Source organism: Schistocerca serialis, chromosome 2 (assembly GCF_023864345.2).
Source record: "Schistocerca serialis cubense isolate TAMUIC-IGC-003099 chromosome 2, iqSchSeri2.2, whole genome shotgun sequence".
NCBI classification, from domain to species: Eukaryota; Metazoa; Arthropoda; class Insecta; order Orthoptera; family Acrididae; genus Schistocerca; species Schistocerca serialis.
In genome coordinates, this window is record NC_064639.1 from 648,329,634 (window position 1) to 648,350,698 (window position 21,065).

General features: G+C 45.7%; 1 protein-coding gene across 1 annotated transcript in view; it reads left to right on the top strand.

Annotated features, from left to right (window-relative positions):
- LOC126457725 (juvenile hormone esterase-like) overlaps window positions 1-21,065 on the top strand; it is a 69,617-nt gene that overhangs the window by 3,311 nt on the left and 45,241 nt on the right. Inside the window, exon 2 of the mRNA XM_050094261.1 lies at window positions 8,322-8,462. Coding sequence (XP_049950218.1) covers window positions 8,322-8,462 — 141 coding nt within the window. The remainder of the gene's footprint in view (window positions 1-8,321; window positions 8,463-21,065) is intronic.

Consider the following 21,065-nt stretch of genomic DNA (forward strand, 5'->3'; position numbering starts at 1 on the left):
GAAACGCAAACCCACAGTGAACAAGTATGGGACATGCCATCAGCTGTATCCTTTGAAAAGGAACTAGCCGGGCTTTGAACTGAAACATTTCAGAGAAACTATCGAAAAAAATCTGAGTGGACAGATAGGAATTGGAATTTCTCTTCATCTGAAAGCGAGCCTGTCGTTTCCTTCGAATTGGTAGACAGACAGTTTTTAGCGGGCCATAGAGTACGATAGTACGGCCCAGGTTGTAGATCGCAGTTTATATCTGAATTAGGTCGAGCGTCGAGTAGAGTTTCTATCTGTTTTCAATGTTGGTAAAAAATGTTTGAAACCTATGTTTGTTCCAGTATTCCCAGGTAAAGATTGTGGGAAACAACACTATATTTAATTTTAGGTACGTGGACCATATACATTCAAAAACACTGTTTTCAAGCACTACGACTTCTATTAAGAATTGGTTTATTATTATATAAACACGAACAACCGGAGCTACACATATTCACTAGAAGAAGATAAGTTCGATGTTTGTGTTCGGTGTACATGATGGTGTCTTTGTTATAAGCCCAAAGGGTGGAAAGTAAACTTATACCCTATGTTACGCTCTTTATTCTCCAGCTCTTTCTTTATCTCAATATTTGTACCTTATTTCTTAATCGGTAACACAACATTTCATTTTTTTAAATTTTTTCTTTTCTGATTTTGCTGTGAAATGCATGTTTCTTCTTTAAATTTCCTTAACCCACCATGAAAACGAGTCTCACATCCCCTCAATTCGTTTAACACTCATCTCGCGAAATCGCCTCACGTATGGCCAGGGGACTCAGACAGTTTTTCTTTCCGTGTGAGGTGTATGGAGGTGAAAAATTGCTTCTTTCCCTCTACCCACCAAGGTCAACTTTTAAATATCTTTCCAATCTAGCACAAAAGTTCATTACATTTGAAGTCAATATCAGAGAAAGACAAGAGGAAGTAAATGAAAATAAGTCGGGAGAAATGATACTGTTCTGATAGATGCAAGTCGAAACAAGTAAATGGTATACCTTTAGAATCATTGAGCTGCTTTGAGAAAGCCAGCCACGACAAATCTGTTGAATCCAGATATCAAGCAGAATTTGATAGTTCAAAGTCAAAAGAAGGTTGGAGCAAACAGGTGTGAAAATTACCGAACCGCTAATTTAATATCATCGTTCATAAAAATGACAAATTATTCACAGAATAATCAAGAAATTGGTAGAAGCCGACGTTTGGGAAGATCAGGTCTGGGTTCTGATGAAATGCAGGAACACTTGAAGTCATATTGTCCTTACGACCTCTCTTAGAAAATACGTTGAAGGAAGACAAATCTACGATTGTAGCAATTGTAGGTTTAGGACATGCTTTTGACGATGTTAGCTGTGATAATTTCTGAAACTCTGCAGGTAGCAAGGGTAAACTACAGTGAGTGAAAACTTATCTACGACATTGTACAGAGACCAGACAGTGACTACAAGTATAGAAGGTCGTGAAAGAGAATCAGGGAACCTACAGGGTTGTACCCTCTCCCTAATGTTATTAATTTATAGATTCAGCAAGCAGAAACTTAGGAAGGTGGTTAGACTTAGGGGAGAAGAAAGAAATGCTTTGCACTTTGATGATGACACTGCAATTCAGTCAGGTACGGCAAGGTACTGAGAAAACTGTTCAGTGGAATGGATAATGATTTGAAATGAGATTGTAAAACGAGCATCAACGCAAGTAAAACAAGGTAATGGAATGTAGTCTAATTAAACCGGATGATGCCTAAGGAATTAGGTTAGGAAATGAGACAGTAAAAGAAGTCGATAGATTTGGCCGTATGGATAGCAAAATAACGGAAGACCGTCGAATTTGAGAGGATATCAAATGCAGACTGACTGTAGCAAGAAATGTGTTTCTGAAAAAGAAGAATGTGTTAACATTGAACACAAATGTAAGAATCTGGTAGTCTTTTCTGAAGGTATTTGTATGAAGTGCGGCTTTGTACGGAACTCATGAAAAGAATCCAAATTTTTGAAATGTGGTGCAACAGCATAATGTTGAAAAATAGATGCACATCTGCTAGGGGCTTTCAATAAGTAACAGAATACTTTTTTTCTCCACCAGTGTCAGTTGAAAAAATGTGAAATTTTTTATGTGACATCGTAAAATGTGGTGCAACAGCATAATGTTGAAAAATAGATGGACATCTGCTAGGGACTTTCAATGAGTAAAGCAATACTTTTTTTTTCTCCACCAGTGTCACTTGAAAAAACGTGAAATTTTTTATATGACATCGCAGAATATTATTGCTTCACTCATTGTATTTTGATGGAGGTCCGACAGGTGGTGATGCTACACGCCGCCTTCTTCTGGTGTTACGTTAAATCAGTAAGTGGCTCGAAACAGCATATCCAGACACTCTGGGATGATGATGGCATTCAAACAGAGGATGACACACGTAAAGCTGAAATACTAAACACCTTTTTCAAAAGCTGTTTCACAGAGGAAGACGGCACTGCAGTTCCTTCTCTAAATCCTCGCACAAGCGAAAAATGGCTGACATCGAAATAAGTGTCCAAGGAATAGAAAAGCAACTGGAATCACTCAACAGAGAAAAGTCCACTGGAACTGACGGGACACCAATTCGATTCTACACAGAGTACGCGAAAGAACTTGCCCCCTTCTAACAGCCGTGTACCGCAAGTCTCTAGAGGAACGGAAGGTTCCAAATGATTGGAAAAGAGCACAGGTAGTCCCAGTCGTCCAGAAGTGTCGTCGAGAAGATGCGCAAAACTATAGACCTATATCTCTGACGTCGATCTGTTGTAGAATTTTAGGACATGTTTTTTGCTGACGTATCATGTCGTTTCTGGAAACCCAGAAACTACTCTGTAGGAATCAACATGGATTCCGGAAACAGCGATTGTGTGAGACCCAACTCACTTTATTTGTTCATGAGACCCAGAAAATATTAGATACAGGCTCCCAGGTAGATGCTACTTTACTTGACTTCCGGAAGGCGTTCCGCACTGTCGCCTGATAAAGAGCCTATCGAATATCAGACGAGCTGTGTGGATAGATTGAAGAGTTTTTAGCAAACAGAATACAGCATGTTCTCAATGGAGAGACGAGTACAGACGTTAAAGTAACCTCTCGCGTGCCGCAGGGGAGTGTTTTGGGACAACTGCTTTTCACAATATGTACAAATGACCTAGTAGATAGTGTCGGAAGTTTCGTGCGGCTTTCCGCGGATGATGCTGCAGTATACAGTGAAGTTGCAGCATTAGAAAATTGTAGCGAAATGCAGGAAGATCTGCAGTGGATAGGCACTTGGTGCAGGGAGTGGCAACTGACCCTTAACATAGACAAATGTAATGTATTGCGAATACATAGAAAGAAGGATCCTTTATGGTATGATTATATGACAGCGGAACAAACAATGGTAGCAGTTACTTCTGTAAAATATCTGGGAGTATGAGTGCGGAACGATTTGAAGTGGAATGATCTCATAAAATTGTTGGTAAGGCGGGTAGCAGGTTCCGATTCATTGGGAGAGTCCTTAGAAAATGTAGTCCATCAACAAAGGAGGTGGCTTACAAAACACTCGTTCGACCTATACTTGAATATTGCTCATCAATGTGGAATCCGTACCAGGTCGGGTTGACAGAGGATATAGAGAAGATCCAAAGAAGAGTGGCGCGTTTCGTCACAGGGTTATTTGGTAACCGTGATAGCGTTACGGAGATGTTTAGCAAACTCAGGTGGCAGACTCTGCAAGAGAGGCGCTCTGCATCGCGGTGTAGCTTGCTGTCCAGGTTTCGAGAGGGTGCGTTTCTGGATGAGGTATCGAATATATTGCTTCCCCCTATTTATACCTCACGAGGAGATCACGAATGTAAAATTACAGAGATTCGAGCACGCACGGGAGCTTTCCGACAGTCTTTCTTCCCGCGAACCATACGTGGACTGGAGCAGGGAAGGGAAGTAATGACAGTGGCACGTAAAGTGCCCTCCGGCACACACCGTTGGGTGGCTTGCGGAGTATAAATGTAGATGTAGATGCCTTCAAAATGGCGTAACGGAGGTGCGATCCAAGCAATCACTGAGTTTCTTTTTGCGGAAAACCAGATCATCACAGATATTGATAGGCGCTAGGAGAATGCCTGCGGAGACCTGCCAGCGAACAACAGCACGGTGTCTTGTTCGTCGAGGTGTCTGTCATCATCATACTAAGATCGCGCAAGCCTGTCCGTAGCGTGCCATTCGGCCGCACACAACTGGAACTTGCGGACTCTCTCGTTCTAGGCGATGGACGGAACACCTTGCTACACAGCTGGACGTCCCTATTGGCAGCGTTGACGCCATAGTCCACCAGTTACGGTACTCAGTAGTTGCGTTCCGGCTGGGCTCCTCGCCGCCATAAAGAGCAACAAAGAACCATCTGAGCAGAATTTCTTCCACGTCTCGAGGCTTAAGGTGACACTTTTATCGAACTTAGTCGAAGGCGATGAAACATGGGTTCATCACTTCGAATCGGAAACAAAACGGCAATACTTGGAGTGGCGACACATCAGCTCTCCTCCGAAGAAAAGTTCAACGCCGCAGGTCATGGCGACAGCCGTCTGGAACTCTGAAGGGGTTATTCTGTTTGATGTCGGCCCTCATGATGCAACGAAAAAATCAGAAATGTACCGTGATACCCTTAGGAAACTGGAGAAATTATTTCAGCGTGTCGTCATAAAAATGCAAACCAAGTTCTCCTTCTTCATGACAATGGAAGGCCTCGCACAAGTCAACGCACCTGAGAGATGAAATTATTTCAGCGTGTCGTCATAAAAATGCAAACCAAGTTCTCCTTCTTCATGACAATGGAAGGCCTCGCACAAGTCAACGCACCCGAGAGATGCTCACGGATCTTCATTGGACTGTTCTTTCTAATCCTACCTACAACCTGTATATGTCAGATGTCAGCTGCCGACTTCCTTCTCTGTGGTACAATGAACGAGGCACTCCAAGGAAAGCAATTCCTGGATGTCTGGGAGGTTATTGATGCAGCAAGACGCTGGCTCCGACGTCGTCCAGTAGAGTGATACCGTGCAATGATACCATGGCTCTCCAACTAGAATTGTATAAGGCCATCGCGTTGAACGGAGGCTATGATGGAAAATAGGGTTTTGTAAAAAATGTTCAAGTTTGTGTGAATTCCTAAGGGACAAAACTGCTGAGGTCATAGCTCACAAGACTTTCACAAGACTTTAACTTATGCTACGAACAACACACACATCCATGCCCAAGGGAGGATTTGAACCTCCGACGGGAGGGGTCGCGCAAACCGTACATGGCTCCTCAAACCACGCGGCTTCACCGCTCGGCATGGTTTTGTTACCAGAAGATTGGGGAATAATATGGCGCACTGGAATCCAGATTAGAATCAACTAGATTTCCGGAAAAGTTGTATTACGTTACTTATCGAACGCTCCTCGTAGAACAAGTAATGAGGAGGTACTACACCAGTTTGGGGAAAAATTATATTTATGGCACAGGAGGCATCCTGAACCTTAAGGAATTTTCAGTTAGATAATGGCGGGATATGTGTGTTTGATGGGGTGAGCGGGGAGGGTAGGGGGGGGGGGGGGGAATTGCGGAGGGAGTCAAACTCTTGTATACAGTAAGCAGGTTCAGTTCGATATTGGTTACAGTTAATATGCACATGATAAACCAGTCTTCAAAAAGAAGGCAACGAAACATTCGCAAATCTCATTACAATCTCTTCGTGGAGTTGACTTCAGTTTCCTGACTGAGCCTGGATGTTACTGAGGTTCTTCGGAGGCATGCCTTGTAGGTTTCACTGTTTTTCGATTTAGTTCGCAGATCTGTTATTATCTTAAAAAGTATTTTTCGTATACCACCAGTAGTGAATAGCTGTTCTCTCAGCAAATAATCAGAAAGACAAAAGTGATGTTGTTATGCCATAACATGGTTGGAGAACATCACTGTTATTACTTCAACTGGTTCTTAGAAGGATATTGTTCGTTTTGCTAACGCTGAGAAAGGAAAAAAATTACCGAATTCAAATACTAGCTTGTTAAAGCAATTATTCTAGTTTTCTGTCATTAATGCTTCCTTACCTGCAGGATATCCGCTCCATTAGCTGAATAGTCAGCGCGTTGGAATTCCACGCACGGGGACCCGGGTTCAATTCCCGGCTGGGGTGGGAGATTTTCTCCCCTCAGGGACTGGCTGTTGTGTTGTCCTCATCACCATTTCATCCCCATTGTCGACGCGCCAAGTCGCCCAATGTGCCGTCGCACTCAGTAACACCAGCACTTGGCGGCCGAACTTCCCGTCTGGGAACTCCCGGCCACTGGCGCCATGCGATCATTTCCATTTCCTACCTGCTAGATATTCTACGTGTAATTCCGTTTCAGCATTCGTTATCTAGGAACAAGCAATATTTCTCATCTCTTGATTGAATTTTTCTAATTTAACTAAAAATTACGTGTAGCAAGTCGTTCGACATTGTTCAGGGAAGTGAACAGTCTCTCAGCGTAATGATTGAAGTGCACTTTGGAGCACAACACAGGCACAAGTGACCACAAAGGACGTATCTTCAGGCAGGTTTCAGCAGAATATAATTACTTGCCTACCAAATGTAATTAAATTCTCCGCGCTACTTACTTTATAGAGATAATGCCATCTCGTGCTATGAACCTGTCATGTATTCTCGCTTTATCTTATCGGTTCACATGTCGGATAACACAGAAGTGTACGATGTGTTTTTATCGTTTCCTCGTGACGGTAAATAGACGTCTTTCCACCTGACGCTTGCAATTTTGGAAATCGTTTCATTTTTTAAAAGTCTATATTTTAGGTAACAGGAAATATATGGTCAGATCCTATGGGATCAAGCTGCTGAGGTCATCGGTCCCTAAGCTTACACACTGCTTAAGCTAACTTAAACTGACTTACGTTAAGGACAACACACACACCCATGCCCGAGGGAGTACTCGAACCTCCGACGGGGGCAGCCACGCGAAACGTGGCAAGGCGCCTTTAGACCGCGCGGCTACCCAGCGCCTTTGTATTTTACTGTGGTTGCCTAGCGCCAAGTAAAGGCAGCCAATAAGTGATAAAACTCTTTCTCCGCGATTTTGTGACAGTTAAATAATAAGAAAGTGCTCATAGTACTTAAGTTATCAAACGCTCAAAGAGTTCAGACATCGAAAAATACTACTAAGAAGGTACAATGTAAAATTTCGGATACAACACGCTGACGACAAGGTTGCCGCTACACTCATTGGGTCGGTCTTCCGCCACTGCGATTCCTTCCATAAAGCCCAAGCTCTCTATGACTGGTTCTGCCAGACACATGCCAAGTCCAGTATATTGATGCACTAATAAATAATAAATAAACAAGTTAAATAAGATAAGAAAATGATTGCAACCTTAATACGAAATTGTGTTGTCAACACAGTGCCTAAAATAAGTTGAATACTAGCTGTAGTATTTCCTGACTGACATGATGGATTTGAATAAAATTATTAAACACGTGTACAATGTAGTGACAAAAGTCATGAGGTACTTCCTAATATCGTGTCGGACCTCCTTTTGCCTCGTTTGGAGCTGCAACCACATGGCGTGGACTCAGCAAGCCGTTGGAAGTCCCCCAGCGATATGTTGAGCTATACTGCCTCTAAAGCCGTCCATATTTGCAAAGTGTTTCCGGTACAGATTCTGTTCACAAACTGACCTCTCGATGGGATCTGCCCAAAATGTTCAGCAATACGAGCAAAACAACTGCACGGGTTACCATAGTCCAACTTCAATTCACGACTTCAGCCTGTTTCCCCCTTCTCAGGTCGTCAGTATTGCCGAGGCTCTCTAGCATTAGGATGGCACCCCAGATTTGCACGTAAATGGGAAATTGGCCGACACCTGGCAAGCGAATTTCGGTATTAAAACATCTTCCCTGTACGAGAATATATGTAAAGCATCTCCAAACTAACATTGCATCGTAATTCGGAATTACAAAGGCACTGCAGTGTGGTATTTATCCACTGACACAGGGGAAGCGACTTTCAAGTAAAATGTCTCCCCTGTACGGGAATATAAGAGTACATATCGCAGACGCTCGGGTAATGACGTATGAAGGTTTTGATCTGACCGTGAGTCATCCACGGGTAGCCAAATGGTAGGGCGACGGCTCGCGATAAGCAGCAAATCTGGGATTCGAGTCCCGGTCCGGCACAAATTTTCATAGTCGTCAATCCATTATACAGCAGGTGATCGTCCATTTCGAAACTGACAATAGATTTCATGTACTTGTTTTCATTTTTCAGTCTCCCGAACCACCAGAGAAATGGAGTGGGATACGAAATGCAACAGTTGATCCAAACGTGGCGCCTCAGATTAACGTATTTTTGGATAAACAGTACCAAGGAGACGAGGACTGCCTGTACCTCAATGTGTACACACCTAAGGTAAGTTCCAATGATTTTTGTTATTCACTGAAGTTTCTCATACTTTTCACTGCAATCTTAAATTCGAAATTCTCTGTTTGCGAGTCATCACTACCTATAACAGTTCCCATATGACATGTCAGTCGTGATGTAAATATTGGCTTTCAGTTGATTTCGACAAAATTAATGTAGTGTAATATACTGAGATGTATCAGATGGTCAGTAACTCGTTTCTTTATTAGCATAAAGGTAGACATTAATTTTCCACCCGTGAAGTGAGTCTGAAAAGGTTACGCAACAAAATCTCCTGTCCAATAAAACACTGCTTGGTCATCATGACACGTCATACTGGTTCAAATGGCTCCGAGCACTATGGGACTCAACTGCTAAGGTCATTAGTCCCCTAGAACTCAGAACTAGTTAAACCCAACTAACCTAAGGACATCACAAACATCCATGCCCGAGGCAGGATTCGAACCTGCGACCGTAGCGGTCTTGCGGTTCCAGACTGCAGCGCCTTTAACCGCACGGCCACTTCGGCCGGCTGACACGTCATACTACTTTGTAAAAATGTTGTAGTGTTCTGTAATAGGATGACCGGAGCAGGTGACATAGCTGGGTTGTAGGGCGTGGCTGGGTAGAAGAAGGTGGCTGTTTTTAGGAATCTTCCTCTTTATTGTTGGTTCTTCCAATATGTTTTCCGGTAGCTCAGCCCCACCACTCGTGTCGTGGTGGAGACGCGCTGATGCACGCAGCACAAGGAACGCGACGCTGGGCTCGGTCAGTGGCTATACAGGCGGTAGGAGGTTAGCAGCATGAGGCCTGGCCCTGGCCCATCTCGCCCCCTGCAGACGTGGTGGCTCATGACGGCGCTGGGAGTCGCCGGTGCAGCAGCGGACAACGCCTTCCACCGGCCGGTCCTCAGGGACAGCGTCACTGATGACGACAACGTAACAGAGACCGAACGCCCAATCGGTCGAACCGATGCCGACACCCACCTCTGATGCCCTTAAATAGTGCAGACGGCTGCTGAATCCGCCGGTTACGTGACGCCGTGTTTATTAGACTGTTCTCAATGAGTTGGTTGACGCAACCGCGCTACATGCGGCCCGCGCTTGCGTAATTCTGCTAATGCTCCATTCTGGCTGTTGATGGCTGCCACACATGTACACACATACCAACGCTCGTTGCAAAACTGTGTCACCTGCGCCGGCTAGCCTTCGTCCGCTGTCTGCCGTGAGGCTGGCGCATCACGCACTGAGACACACTAAATCACAATTTCGCACCACATTTCCTAAAAATAATCCCTTGTGCTCTACAGTTCTTATAGGCCACAGTCCACGTCTCCAGAACCGCATTCTTCTGCTTTTGAACACGTCAGAAGTTACTAATTTCCTCGCAATACTTTGTGTAGTGAGTTAAAGGTATGTTCAAAAGGGATCACATCTGTACGACGCACTAGCCACTGTATTGGAGAAATACCCACCTCTTTCAGCATGACATGCGGCAACTGAGTTCTGTGAGGTTCTACATCTATATCTACATTGATACTCCGCAAGCCACCCAACGGTGTGTGGCGGAGGGCACTTTACGTGCCACTGTCATTACCTCCCTTTCCTGTTCCAGTCGCGTATGGTTCGCGGGAAGAACGACTGTCTGAAAGCCTCCGTGCGCGCTCTAATCTCTCTAATTTTACATTCGTGATCTCCTCCGGTGGTATAAGTAGGGGGAAGCAATATATTCGATACCTCATCCAGAAACGCACCCTCTCGAAACCTGGCGAGCAAGCTACACCGCGATGCAGAGTGCCTGTCTTGCAGAGTCTGTCACTTGAGTTTATTAAACATCTCCGTAACGCTATCACGGTTACCAAATAACCCTGTGACGAAACGCGCCGCACTTCTTTGGATCTTCTCTATCTCCTCCGTCAGACCGATCTGGTACGGATCCCACACTGATGAGCAATACTCAAGTATAGGTCGAACGAGTGTTTTGTAAGCCACCTCCTTTGTTGATGGACTACATTTTCTAAGCACTCTCCCAATGAATCTCAACCTGGTACCCGCCTTACCAACAATTAATTTTATATGATCATTCCACTTCAAATCGTTCCGCACGCATACTCCCAGATATTTTACAGAAGTAACTGCTACCAGTGTTTGTTCCGCTATCATATAATCATACAATAAAGGATCCTTCTTTCTATGTCTTCGCAATACATTACATTTGTCTATGTTAAGGGTCAGTTGCCACTCCCTGCACCAAGAGCCTATCCGCTGCAGATCTTCCTGCATTTCGCTACAATTTTCTAATGCTGCAACTTCTCTGTATACTACAGCATCATCCGCGAAAAGCCGCATGGAACTTCCGACACTATCTACTAGGTCATTTATATATATTGTGAAAAGCAATGGTCCCATAACACTGCCCTGTGGCACGCCAGAGGTTACTTTAACGTCTGTAGACGTCTCTCCATTGATAACAATATGCTGTGTTCTGTTTGCTAAAACCCCTTCAATCCAGCCACACAGCTGGTCTGATATTCCGTAGGCTCTTACTTTGTTTATCAGGCGACAGTGCGGAACTGTATCGAACGCCTTCCGGAAGTCAAGAAAAATAGCATCTACCTGGGAGCCTGTATCTAATATTTTCTGGGTCTCATGAACAAATAAAGCGAGTTGGGTCTCACACGATCGCTGTTTCCGGAATCCATGTTGATTCGTACATAGTAGATTCTGGGTGTCCAGAAATGACATAATACGCGAGCAAAAAACATGTTCTAAAATTCTACAAGAGATCGACGTCAGAGATATAGGTCTATAGTTTTGCGCATCTGCTCGACGACCCTTCTTGAAGACTGGGACTATCTGTGCTCTTTTCCAATCATTTGGAACCCTCCGTTCCTCTAGAGACTTGCGGTACACGGCTGTTAGAAGGGGGGCGAGTTCTTTCGCGTACTCTGTGTAGAATCGAATTGGTATCCCGTCAGGTCCAGTGGACTTTCCTCTATTGAGTGATTCCAGTTGCTTTTCTATTCCTTGGACACTTATTTCGGTGTCAGCCATTTTTTCGTTTGTGCGAGGATTTAGAGAAGGAACTGCAGTGCGGTCTTCCTCTGTGAAACAGCTTTGGAAAAAGGTGTTTAGTATTTCAGCTTTACGCGTGTCATCCTCTGTTTCAATGCCATCATCATCCCGTAGTGTCTGGATATGCTGTTTCGAGCCACTTACTGATTTAACGTAAGACCAGAACTTCCTAGGATTTTCTGTCAAGTCGGTACATAGAATTTTACTTTCGAATTCAATGAATGCTTCACGCATAGCCCTCCTTACGCTAACTTTGACATCGTTTAGCTTCTGTTTGTCTGAGAGGTTTTGGCTGCGTTTAAACTTGGAGTGGAGCTCTCTTTGCTTTCGCAGTAGTTTCCTAACTTTGTTGTTGTACCACGGTGGGTTTTTCCCGTCCCTCACAGTTTTACTCGGCACGTACCTGTCTAAAACGCATTTTACGATTGCCTTGAACTTTTTCCATAAACACTCAACGTTGTCAGTGTCGGAACAGAAATTTTCGTTTTGATCTGTTAGGTAGTCTGAAATCTGCCTTCTATTACTCTTGCTAAACAGATAAACCTTCCTCCCTTTTTTTATATTCCTATTAACTTCCATATTCAGGGATGCTGCAACGGCCTTGTGATCACTGATTCCCTGTTGTGTACATACAGAGTCGAAAAGTTCGGGTCTGTTTGTTATCAGTAGGTCCAAGATGTTATCTCCACGAGTCGGTTCTCTGTTTAATTGCTCGAGGTAATTTTCGGATAGTGCACTCAGTATAATGTCACTCGATGCTCTGTCCCTACCACCCGTCCTAAACATCTGAGTGTCCCAGTCTATATCTGGTAAATTGAAATCTCCACCTAAGACTATAACATGCTGAGAAAATTTATGTGAAATTTATTCCAAATTTTCTCTCAGTTGTTCTGCCACTAATGCTGCTGAGTCGGGAGGTCGGTAAAAGGAGCCAATTATTAACCTAGCTCGGTTGTTGAGTGTAACCTCCACCCATAATAATTCACAGGAACTATCCATTTCTACTTTTCTACAGGATAAACTACTACTAATAGCGACGAACACTCCACCACCGGTTGCATGCAATCTATCCTTTCTAAACACCGTCTGTACCTTTGTAAAAATTTCGGCAGAATTTATCTCTGGCTTAAGCCAGCTTTCTGTACCTATAACGATTTCAGCTTCGGTGCTTTCTATCAGCGCTTGAAGTTCTGGTACTTTACCAACGCAGCTTCGACAGTTGACAATTACAATACCGATTGCTGCTTGGTCACCGCATGTCCTGACTTTGCCCCGCACCCGTTGAGGCTGTTGCCCTTTCTGTACTTGCCCAAGGCCATCTAATCTAAAATACCGCCCAGCCCACGCCACACAACCCCTGCTACCCGTGTAGCCGCTTGTTGCGTGTAGTGGACTCCTGACCTATCCAGCGGAACCCAAAACCCCACCACCCTATGGCGCAAGTCGAGGAATCTGCAGCCCACACGGTCGCAGAACCGTCTCAGCCTCTGATTCAGACCCTCCACTCGGCTCTGTACCAAAGGTCCGCAGTCAGTCCTGTCGACGATGCTGCAGATGGTGAGCTCTGCTTTCATCCCGCTAGCGAGACTGGCAGTCTTCACCAAATCAGATAGCCGCCGGAAGCCAGAGAGGATTTCGTCCGATCCATAGCGACACACATCATTGGTGCCGACGTGAGCGACCACCTGCAGATGGGTGCACCCTGTACCCTTCATGGCATCCGGAAGGACCCTTTCCACATCTGGAATGACTCCCCCCGGTATGCACACGGAGTGCACATTGGTTTTCTTCCCCTCTCTTGCTGCCATTTCCCTAAGGGGCCCCATTACGCGCCTGACGTTGGAGCTCCCAACTACCAGTAAGCCCACCCTCTGCAACTGCCCGGATCTTGCAGACTGAGGGGCAACCTCTGGAACAGGACAAGCAGCCATGTCAGGCCGAAGATCAGTATCAGCCTGAGACAGAGCCTGAAACCGGTTCGTCAGACAAACTGGAGAGGCTTTCCGTTCAGCCCTCTGGAATGTCTTTCGCCCCCTGCCACACCTTGAAACGACCTCCCACTCTACCACAGGTGAGGGATCAGCCTCAATGCGGGCAGTATCCCGGGCAACCACAGTCGTAGTCCGATCAGGGGATGCGTGGGACGAGCTGGCTGTCCCCGACAAACCCCCATCCGGACCCCCACAGTGATGCCCATTGGCAACAGCCTCAAGCTGTGTGACCGAAGCCAACACTGCCTGAAGCTGGGAGCGAAGGGATGCCAACTCAGCCTGCATCCGAACACAGCAGTTGCAGTCCCTATCCATGTTAAAAATTTTTTTGCAAAGAACGTCTGAACTAATCTACAGAGAGCGCAAACAAATCGACAAAATTTAAACGGTTATTAAAATACAAGATTGCCTAGTAAATGCAGTAATGCTGCTACTTGCGCACTGCTGACACTGCTCGGCGGCGGAAGGAGACTAAGCGAAATTACACTATTCAGGTACTAAAACGCGATGCTACACTCTCAAATACTGTAATACGCCCGAAATTTATGATTTAAACAATGCAAAGAAATTAAGAATTAAACTATGTAACAAACGAGGAGCTAGGAGTATACGACTTGCTGCTCAGCTGCTTATCCAACGGCGGCAGGGAGCACACACATCCATATGGATGAAAAATTTAGACAACGTTGGTCGCAAAACAGTCCAAAAAGAAGCGGTCACGCTAAATGACTTTGCAGGTTCACGATATCCTCGGTCAATGCTAGAATCATCTGGGTTGGGGGGAAGGGGAGGAAAGTGTCAGCCGTGTCAAAAATAATGGCACAGTGAAGTGTCGTTTCTGACTGCACATTGTGTGGGAATCACCGTCCCATGAAAAGTGGTCGTTCCATTGACGTCCTTTATGTCACCTCCTGAGGTCTCTTCGTGTCTTTTGGGAGCGGCAATGCGTCTGAAACATTTTTCTCGCCCACCGATAAGAAACAGCGTGTCTTCTACACTGGGAATCGCTACTCTCATCTCTATCGCGTAAACGTCAGCAGGAGGGGTGAAATTTGGATAAGAGGGAGTACGACGAAATTCCCGTCGTGTGACACATTACCAGTGCCGTTGGGCAGAATCGTGCCGAAATTTGGTGCAATGTGACATTATTAGTCCATCTGCAATTCACATGAATCTCCAAACTCTGTCCTTATTTTCGCATGTGTCGACACGCCGCTGTTTGAAGCGTCATTGTGCCAGAGGGTGACGCATTTCGTTTTTGCACCATTACAGAGGAAGCACATTGGAGCCAAATTTCAGGCATCTGCGTCGGAATGCAAGACAATTCGAAAAGACATCCATTTAATTGTGTGGTGCAGCATATGCAGGTTGTTCGGAAGTTCCTGTTACAAACATCTAGAAGCTATATAATGAAGGGAGTACATAATACACTCCTGGAAATTGAAATAAGAACACCGTGAATTCATTGTCCCAGGAAGGGGAAACTTTATTGACACATTCCTGGGGTCAGATACATCACATGATCACACTGACAGAACCACAGGCATATAGACACAGGCAACAGAGCATGCACAATGTCGGCACTAGTACAGTGTATATCCACCTTTCGCAGCAATGCAGGCTGCTATTCTCCCATGGAGACGATCGTAGAGATGCTGGATGTAGTCCTGTGGAACGGCTTGCCATGCCATTTCCACCTGGCGCCTCAGTTGGACCAGCGTTCGTGCTGGACGTGCAGACCGCGTGAGACGACGCTTCATCCAGTCCCAAACATGCTCAATGGGGGACAGATCCGGAGATCTTGCTGGCCAGGGTAGTTGACTTACACCTTCTAGAGGACGTTGGGTGGCACGGGATACATGCGGACGTGCATTGTCCTGTTGGAACAGCAAGTTTCCTTGCCGGTCTAGGAATGGTAGAACGATGGGTTCGCTGACGGTTTGGATGTACCGTGCACTATTCAGTGTCCCTTCGACGATCACCAGTGGTGTACGGCCAGCGTAGGAGATCGCTCCCCACACCATGATGCCGGGTGTTGGCCCTGTGTGCCTCGGTCGTATGCAGTCCTGATTGTGGCGCTCACCTGCACGGCGCCAAACACGCATACGACCATCATTGGCACCAAGGCAGAAGCGACTCTCATCGCTGAAGACGACACGTCTCCATTCGTCCCTCCATTCACGCCTGTCGCGACACCACTGGAGGCGGGCTGCACGATGTTGGGGCGTGAGCGGAAGACGGCCTAACGGTGTGCGGGACCGTAGCCCAGCTTCATGGAGACGGTTGCGAATGGTCCTCGCCGATACCCCAGGAGCAACAGTGTCCCTAATTTGCTGGGAAGTGGCGGTGCGGTCCCCTACGGCACTGCGTAGGATCCTACGGTCTTGGCGTGCATCCGTGCGTCGCTGCGGTCCGGTCCCAGGTCGACGGGCACGTGCACCTTCCGCCGACCACTGGCGACAACATCGATGTACTGTGGAGACCTCACGCCCCACGTGTTGAGCAATTCGGCGGTACGTCCACCCGGCCTCCCGCATGCCCACTATACGCCCTCGCTCAAAGTCCGTCAACTGCACATACGGTTCACGTCCACGCTGTCGCGGCATGCTACCAGTGTTAAAGACTGCGATGGAGCTCCGTATGCCACGGCAAACTGGCTGACACTGACGGCGGCGGTGCACAAATGCTGCACAGCTAGCGCCATTCGACGGCCAACACCGCGGTTCCTGGTGTGTCCGCTGAGCCGTACGTGTGATCATTGCTTGTACAGCCCTCTCGCAGTGTTCGGAGCAAGTATGGTGGGTCTGACACACCGGTGTCAATGTGTTCTTTTTTCCATTTCCAGGAGTGTATTTTGACTACGAACCCATGTCCTGCAACGTAGAAGTTATAGGCGCTGAGGACTAAATGTAAAAGGTTTCTATGAAGATTTTACAAACTTTCCAGGATGGTGGAGACGAATAAATGTATCAATTTGAGGTGAGGTTCCGTGGTTCGGAACTGAATGAGTAGAAAGCTACAAGTGCAGTAGATGCACCGGTACCGTTGTTGCTAAGAATGTACGATAAGCAACTGTCAGACGTGGTAGTATGGTCGAAAACAGAAAAAAGTCTAGTAAACGTGGGCTCTAGGCTGCATATCTGAGGGGCTATGAGAATTTCTCATCTTCGCTGGTGTGGAACACATCTCCTCCACTGAAGAAGATATGCATTATAGAGCTCACGTCTACTACACACTTTTCTTCTTCATCTGAAAGTTGTGTACACTGCATTTTTAACAACAACAGTACCGGTACATCTATTCCACTGTCAGAGATATCACACCGGTTTTTTCTTATAAATTTCGACTCTTTCGTTCCCGAAAAGTGGAACTTTATCTCACATTGATACATTTATCTTCCTCCATCATCCTTGAAAGCTAAATCACCCTGTATATACAAATATTTTCAGGCACAGGCGCCTGTAACTGATGCTCTGTAGAGTCGTTTGTTGACGCGTCCGGTCATATAATATCACGTAATTACTTCCCTCTATTAGTCCTAGAAGTTTCGAACGGGAATTTTCCAACACCCTGTATTGCACAAGTGTTGTTGATACTGTGGCGACGATTCTGCACTGAAAATAATACATCCAGATCCGTTTCAGACGACGACTCATGCAATGTTGGAGCCGTCATCGGTAGGTTGGTCTCGTGGTGTTGCAGTTCCTGAGTGTGCACGACCAGAAACCCCTCGACATTGACGTATTAACGGTGTACTATCTTTTGCTTAATACGACGCACTACACAGTGGCACTCGTGAATCAGTTTCTGTTCATTGAGCTACGTGGCACAGTTATTCACACCAAAACACAGTCCTAATGGTGTTCGAATCTGATATCGTGCAAACGCGTTGATGCTGAATGACCGGAACAGGACATGAGTAGGAGTGCGTCCTTGGCCGAGGGGTGGAAGCTCAGGCTAGCAGGCGGCAGAGGACGAGTAGTGCATCCTCTTCTCTGGAGTGCGGGATGTACTTTCCGATGAGCGCTGAGTGAAATAGTTCGTGATGGGGCCACCGAGGGGACCAGTATGTTGGCAATAACGTGCTGAACCCGGCAGCTCAGGAGTTCCCTTGGCCTAGGCGTGAGCTGCATTTCTTACCCCCCCCCCCCCCCAATGCCAGCGGAGCCGGTCCGGGGCAAGAGACGGGTTCCCAATCTTTTTCGCTTGTCTAATTTCAACATGGCTGACGAAGAGACAAGCGATTCGTGTGCGGCTGGAAGGGCATCTAAGCTTCCTCCCCACAAGGGGCCTGGGGCAGACTGAGGAGAGTGTCACTGAGAGACATGCCAGGATAACATAGTACCTGGATTCCAATTTAAGAAATTGTAAGGTAAGCCAGCCTGCGAAATGAACTCACCCCTTGGGCTATTGGTCACGCAAAGCTCGAGGGACGAGTTGAGGAGACTGAGAAAGAAAACGAAAGGCTGCGCAAGCAGCCCATCAAACCATGGGCAGGTGTGGCCACTCAAGCGGCACCCAATCCTCAGACGACCAAAGAAATGATAGTTAAGGTATCGCAAAGACCGGACACGGCTTTCTTGTGACCCTTGCCCTGTCAAGATACGAAAACGGTTCAGGAAATATTTACGACAACGATAAACCCTGCTAAGGAGAAAATAAGGTTCAACAAAGTCAAAGAAACAAAAAATGTGATATAGTAGTCGTTGAAACACAATAAAATAAAAACAAAATACTAAATAACCAAAAACTTTGTAGAGCTGTTAAATGCAAAGCACTGAAAAAGAAGAATCCCCTCGTTATAATGTATGACATTCCACTCACATTGCATCAAAATGAGTTATGTGAAACTATAAGGTCGCAGAATTTTGACGATATGAGCACTGAAGATCTTAAGAATGCATTCCAGTTGAGCTTCGAAACCGGACCTAGAGAGCAAGACGTTGTACACCACGCTACTGAAGTTTCAGGGAAAATGTGGAGAAAGCTTACGGCTATGTGCAAAATACACATTGATTTCCATGCCATAAATTACGGGACTATTTGGTGATGCCTCATTGCCACAATTGTGGAGACCTGGATTACATACGTAAGTACTGTGATCGGAATCCGGTTTGGTCCAGGCGTGCAGCGGAAGACGATATAAAGAAGAACTGCACCAAACCTGGAATCTGTATTCCCTGTACGAAGAGAGGCAAAAAGACATGTAACGACACTGGGAGGAAGTGCCCCACGTACAGGATGTCGGAGCAGAGGTTAATATCTAGAACTGATTATGGCTGAGGCCACAACAGCACACAGAATGCCAAACAGAAAACCCCAGTGCGAAAGGAGAAGGGATGCGGAAAGGGCCCAAGGTTTAGGCAGTTCTTGAGAATGGTCGCAGAAGTCCGAGCACGAAGGGTGTAAATGGTGGACACTTGCATTCAGACCGACCCTTGTGACCGAGAGGACGCTCCCTCTCCCGACCGCCAGGGCTGCAGATTGTCAGAAGATCGGGCAAGGCAAGTCGGGAGTCCTGTTGTGGCGGGCCGACTGGTGTTTGTGCTGGAGAATACAGCAGAAGAACAACCGGTACAGATTAGTGCTGTTAATAACACGAATGTCGACACAACACCAAGTCAACTTAGGAGATTGGAAGCAGATCAGTAGATAGTCAGAATCACCCTAATATTGAATACTCTATGCAATTATCCCGCCTGGATTAGCCGGCTGTCCTGATCACAGAACTAAGACACGTGGTGCGTATAGGACACAAGTACGGCGGTTGTATGGATGTGACTAGGTGGTTGTTTAGGTTAGAGCGTCTCAGAAAACTACAGAAAGGGAGTGAGTACGGAAGGGTGTAGAACAAACAGAGGAAAGTAAAGAAATGGTTCTAATGGTTCTGAGCACTATGGGACTTAACATCTGTGGTCATCAGTCCCCTAGAACTTAGAACTACTTAAACCTAACTAACCTAAGGACATCACACACATCCATGCCCGAGGCAGGATTCGAACCTGCGACCGTAGCAATCCCGCGGTTCCGGACTGAGCTCCTAGAACCGCTAGACCACCGCGTCCGGCAGGAGAGTTCTACGGACATTTTTTATAAAATATTTAAATTATCTAGTAGGTATAGTCGGAAGCTTCTTCAGGCTGCAGAAGGCCTATAACATTGTTTCTAGAAAACCTGCAACACCAGAAGACCGTAATGCGGCAACTCCTGCAGAGGATGGATGACTGACTCAAGCACTAATAGTTGACAATGGAATTAATGTAACATGTTACTCATAAATAGCAAAGAGGTCCATTACTGTGCGAATAGACTGTTAGCTGTAATTCATTGGAAATAGTAACAACCGAAAAGTACCTAGTAATAACAGTTCGTGTCGATTTAATGTGGACTGTTCACATATAAATAGTTGTAGGAAAAGAAGACAGTCTGTGATTCATTGAAAATTTCTTAACAACATTTAATGTCGATTTTGTACTCCACTGGTCCTAAGAACTGGTTAGAGGATGTCACCAGCATTGTTGATATTCTCTCATCTTCATACAATATAGGCTTTCAAAGCCGGCGTCTTCTTCATTTAAAGCTCCCGGGCTGAGAGGTTGTAGTCAATGTATAAAACTGCTTTCTGACGGTGGATGTCGACTTTGCGCCCACAGAATGGGAATCGATTATTTTAAATAGAGAATAGTGACGCCATCCAGAGATAGTCGCAGAGTCGGCATCACGTGACATTTGGTGGTGCCCTCTACGCGATTTATAAATGCGATCGCCCCTCAAGCCTCGAAAGACGATTCCCCCAGATGGAGATGAAAAGTCCGGAAGCAGTTTTATACATGGATCACGGCCTCTCAGGACGGAAGTTTTAACTGCAGAGGATTGTCTCGCCATTTTCTACTCGTGCTGGGTGTGCGAGAGTTATGGTGACCGTGCTTGCCAACCGAGTAGTGAGAAATTTGTACCCAGATTTTTGGCCTTCTTGAATAGAATATCATCCCGAGTTACGGGATGGGCAACAAAAGGACCGCAGACGTGTAGTCGAGAATGCTCTAGTCGATCCTTTCTTCAGTTGCTTTGTACAGTGACGATGCCTTTCTACCGGTGGATATCACGCTGTAAAGCGGCCATCACAGGCGCCAAGGCTTTATCAATAAGCAGCGTTACTTTTCAATGTTTAATCTTGTGTACTGAACTTGCATGTGCTGACTGCTATTCGCTGTACTCGTCTTTGTCTGTGTTGTAATGCTGAACAATGCTAGTGGCATCATAACGAGATCGATACCTGATTAAATGGGTCACAAAATCTGGAAAGGTGTAAGTATGTGATAGTATTTTAACTGACTTGAACAAATTAATTAGAAAGGCAACTTTATAAACTAAATAACCGACACTATTGAATTCTTTCTTGTGTAATGTAGTGCTAAAATGCGTGACACCATAGCACGTGACTTGCACTTCTGACACACAATATAACAGTAAAAAATGATGCATAAATTAACCTAACGAATTCTGAAACAATAGATTACTCCCCTATTAATTAACGAACGCAGTCT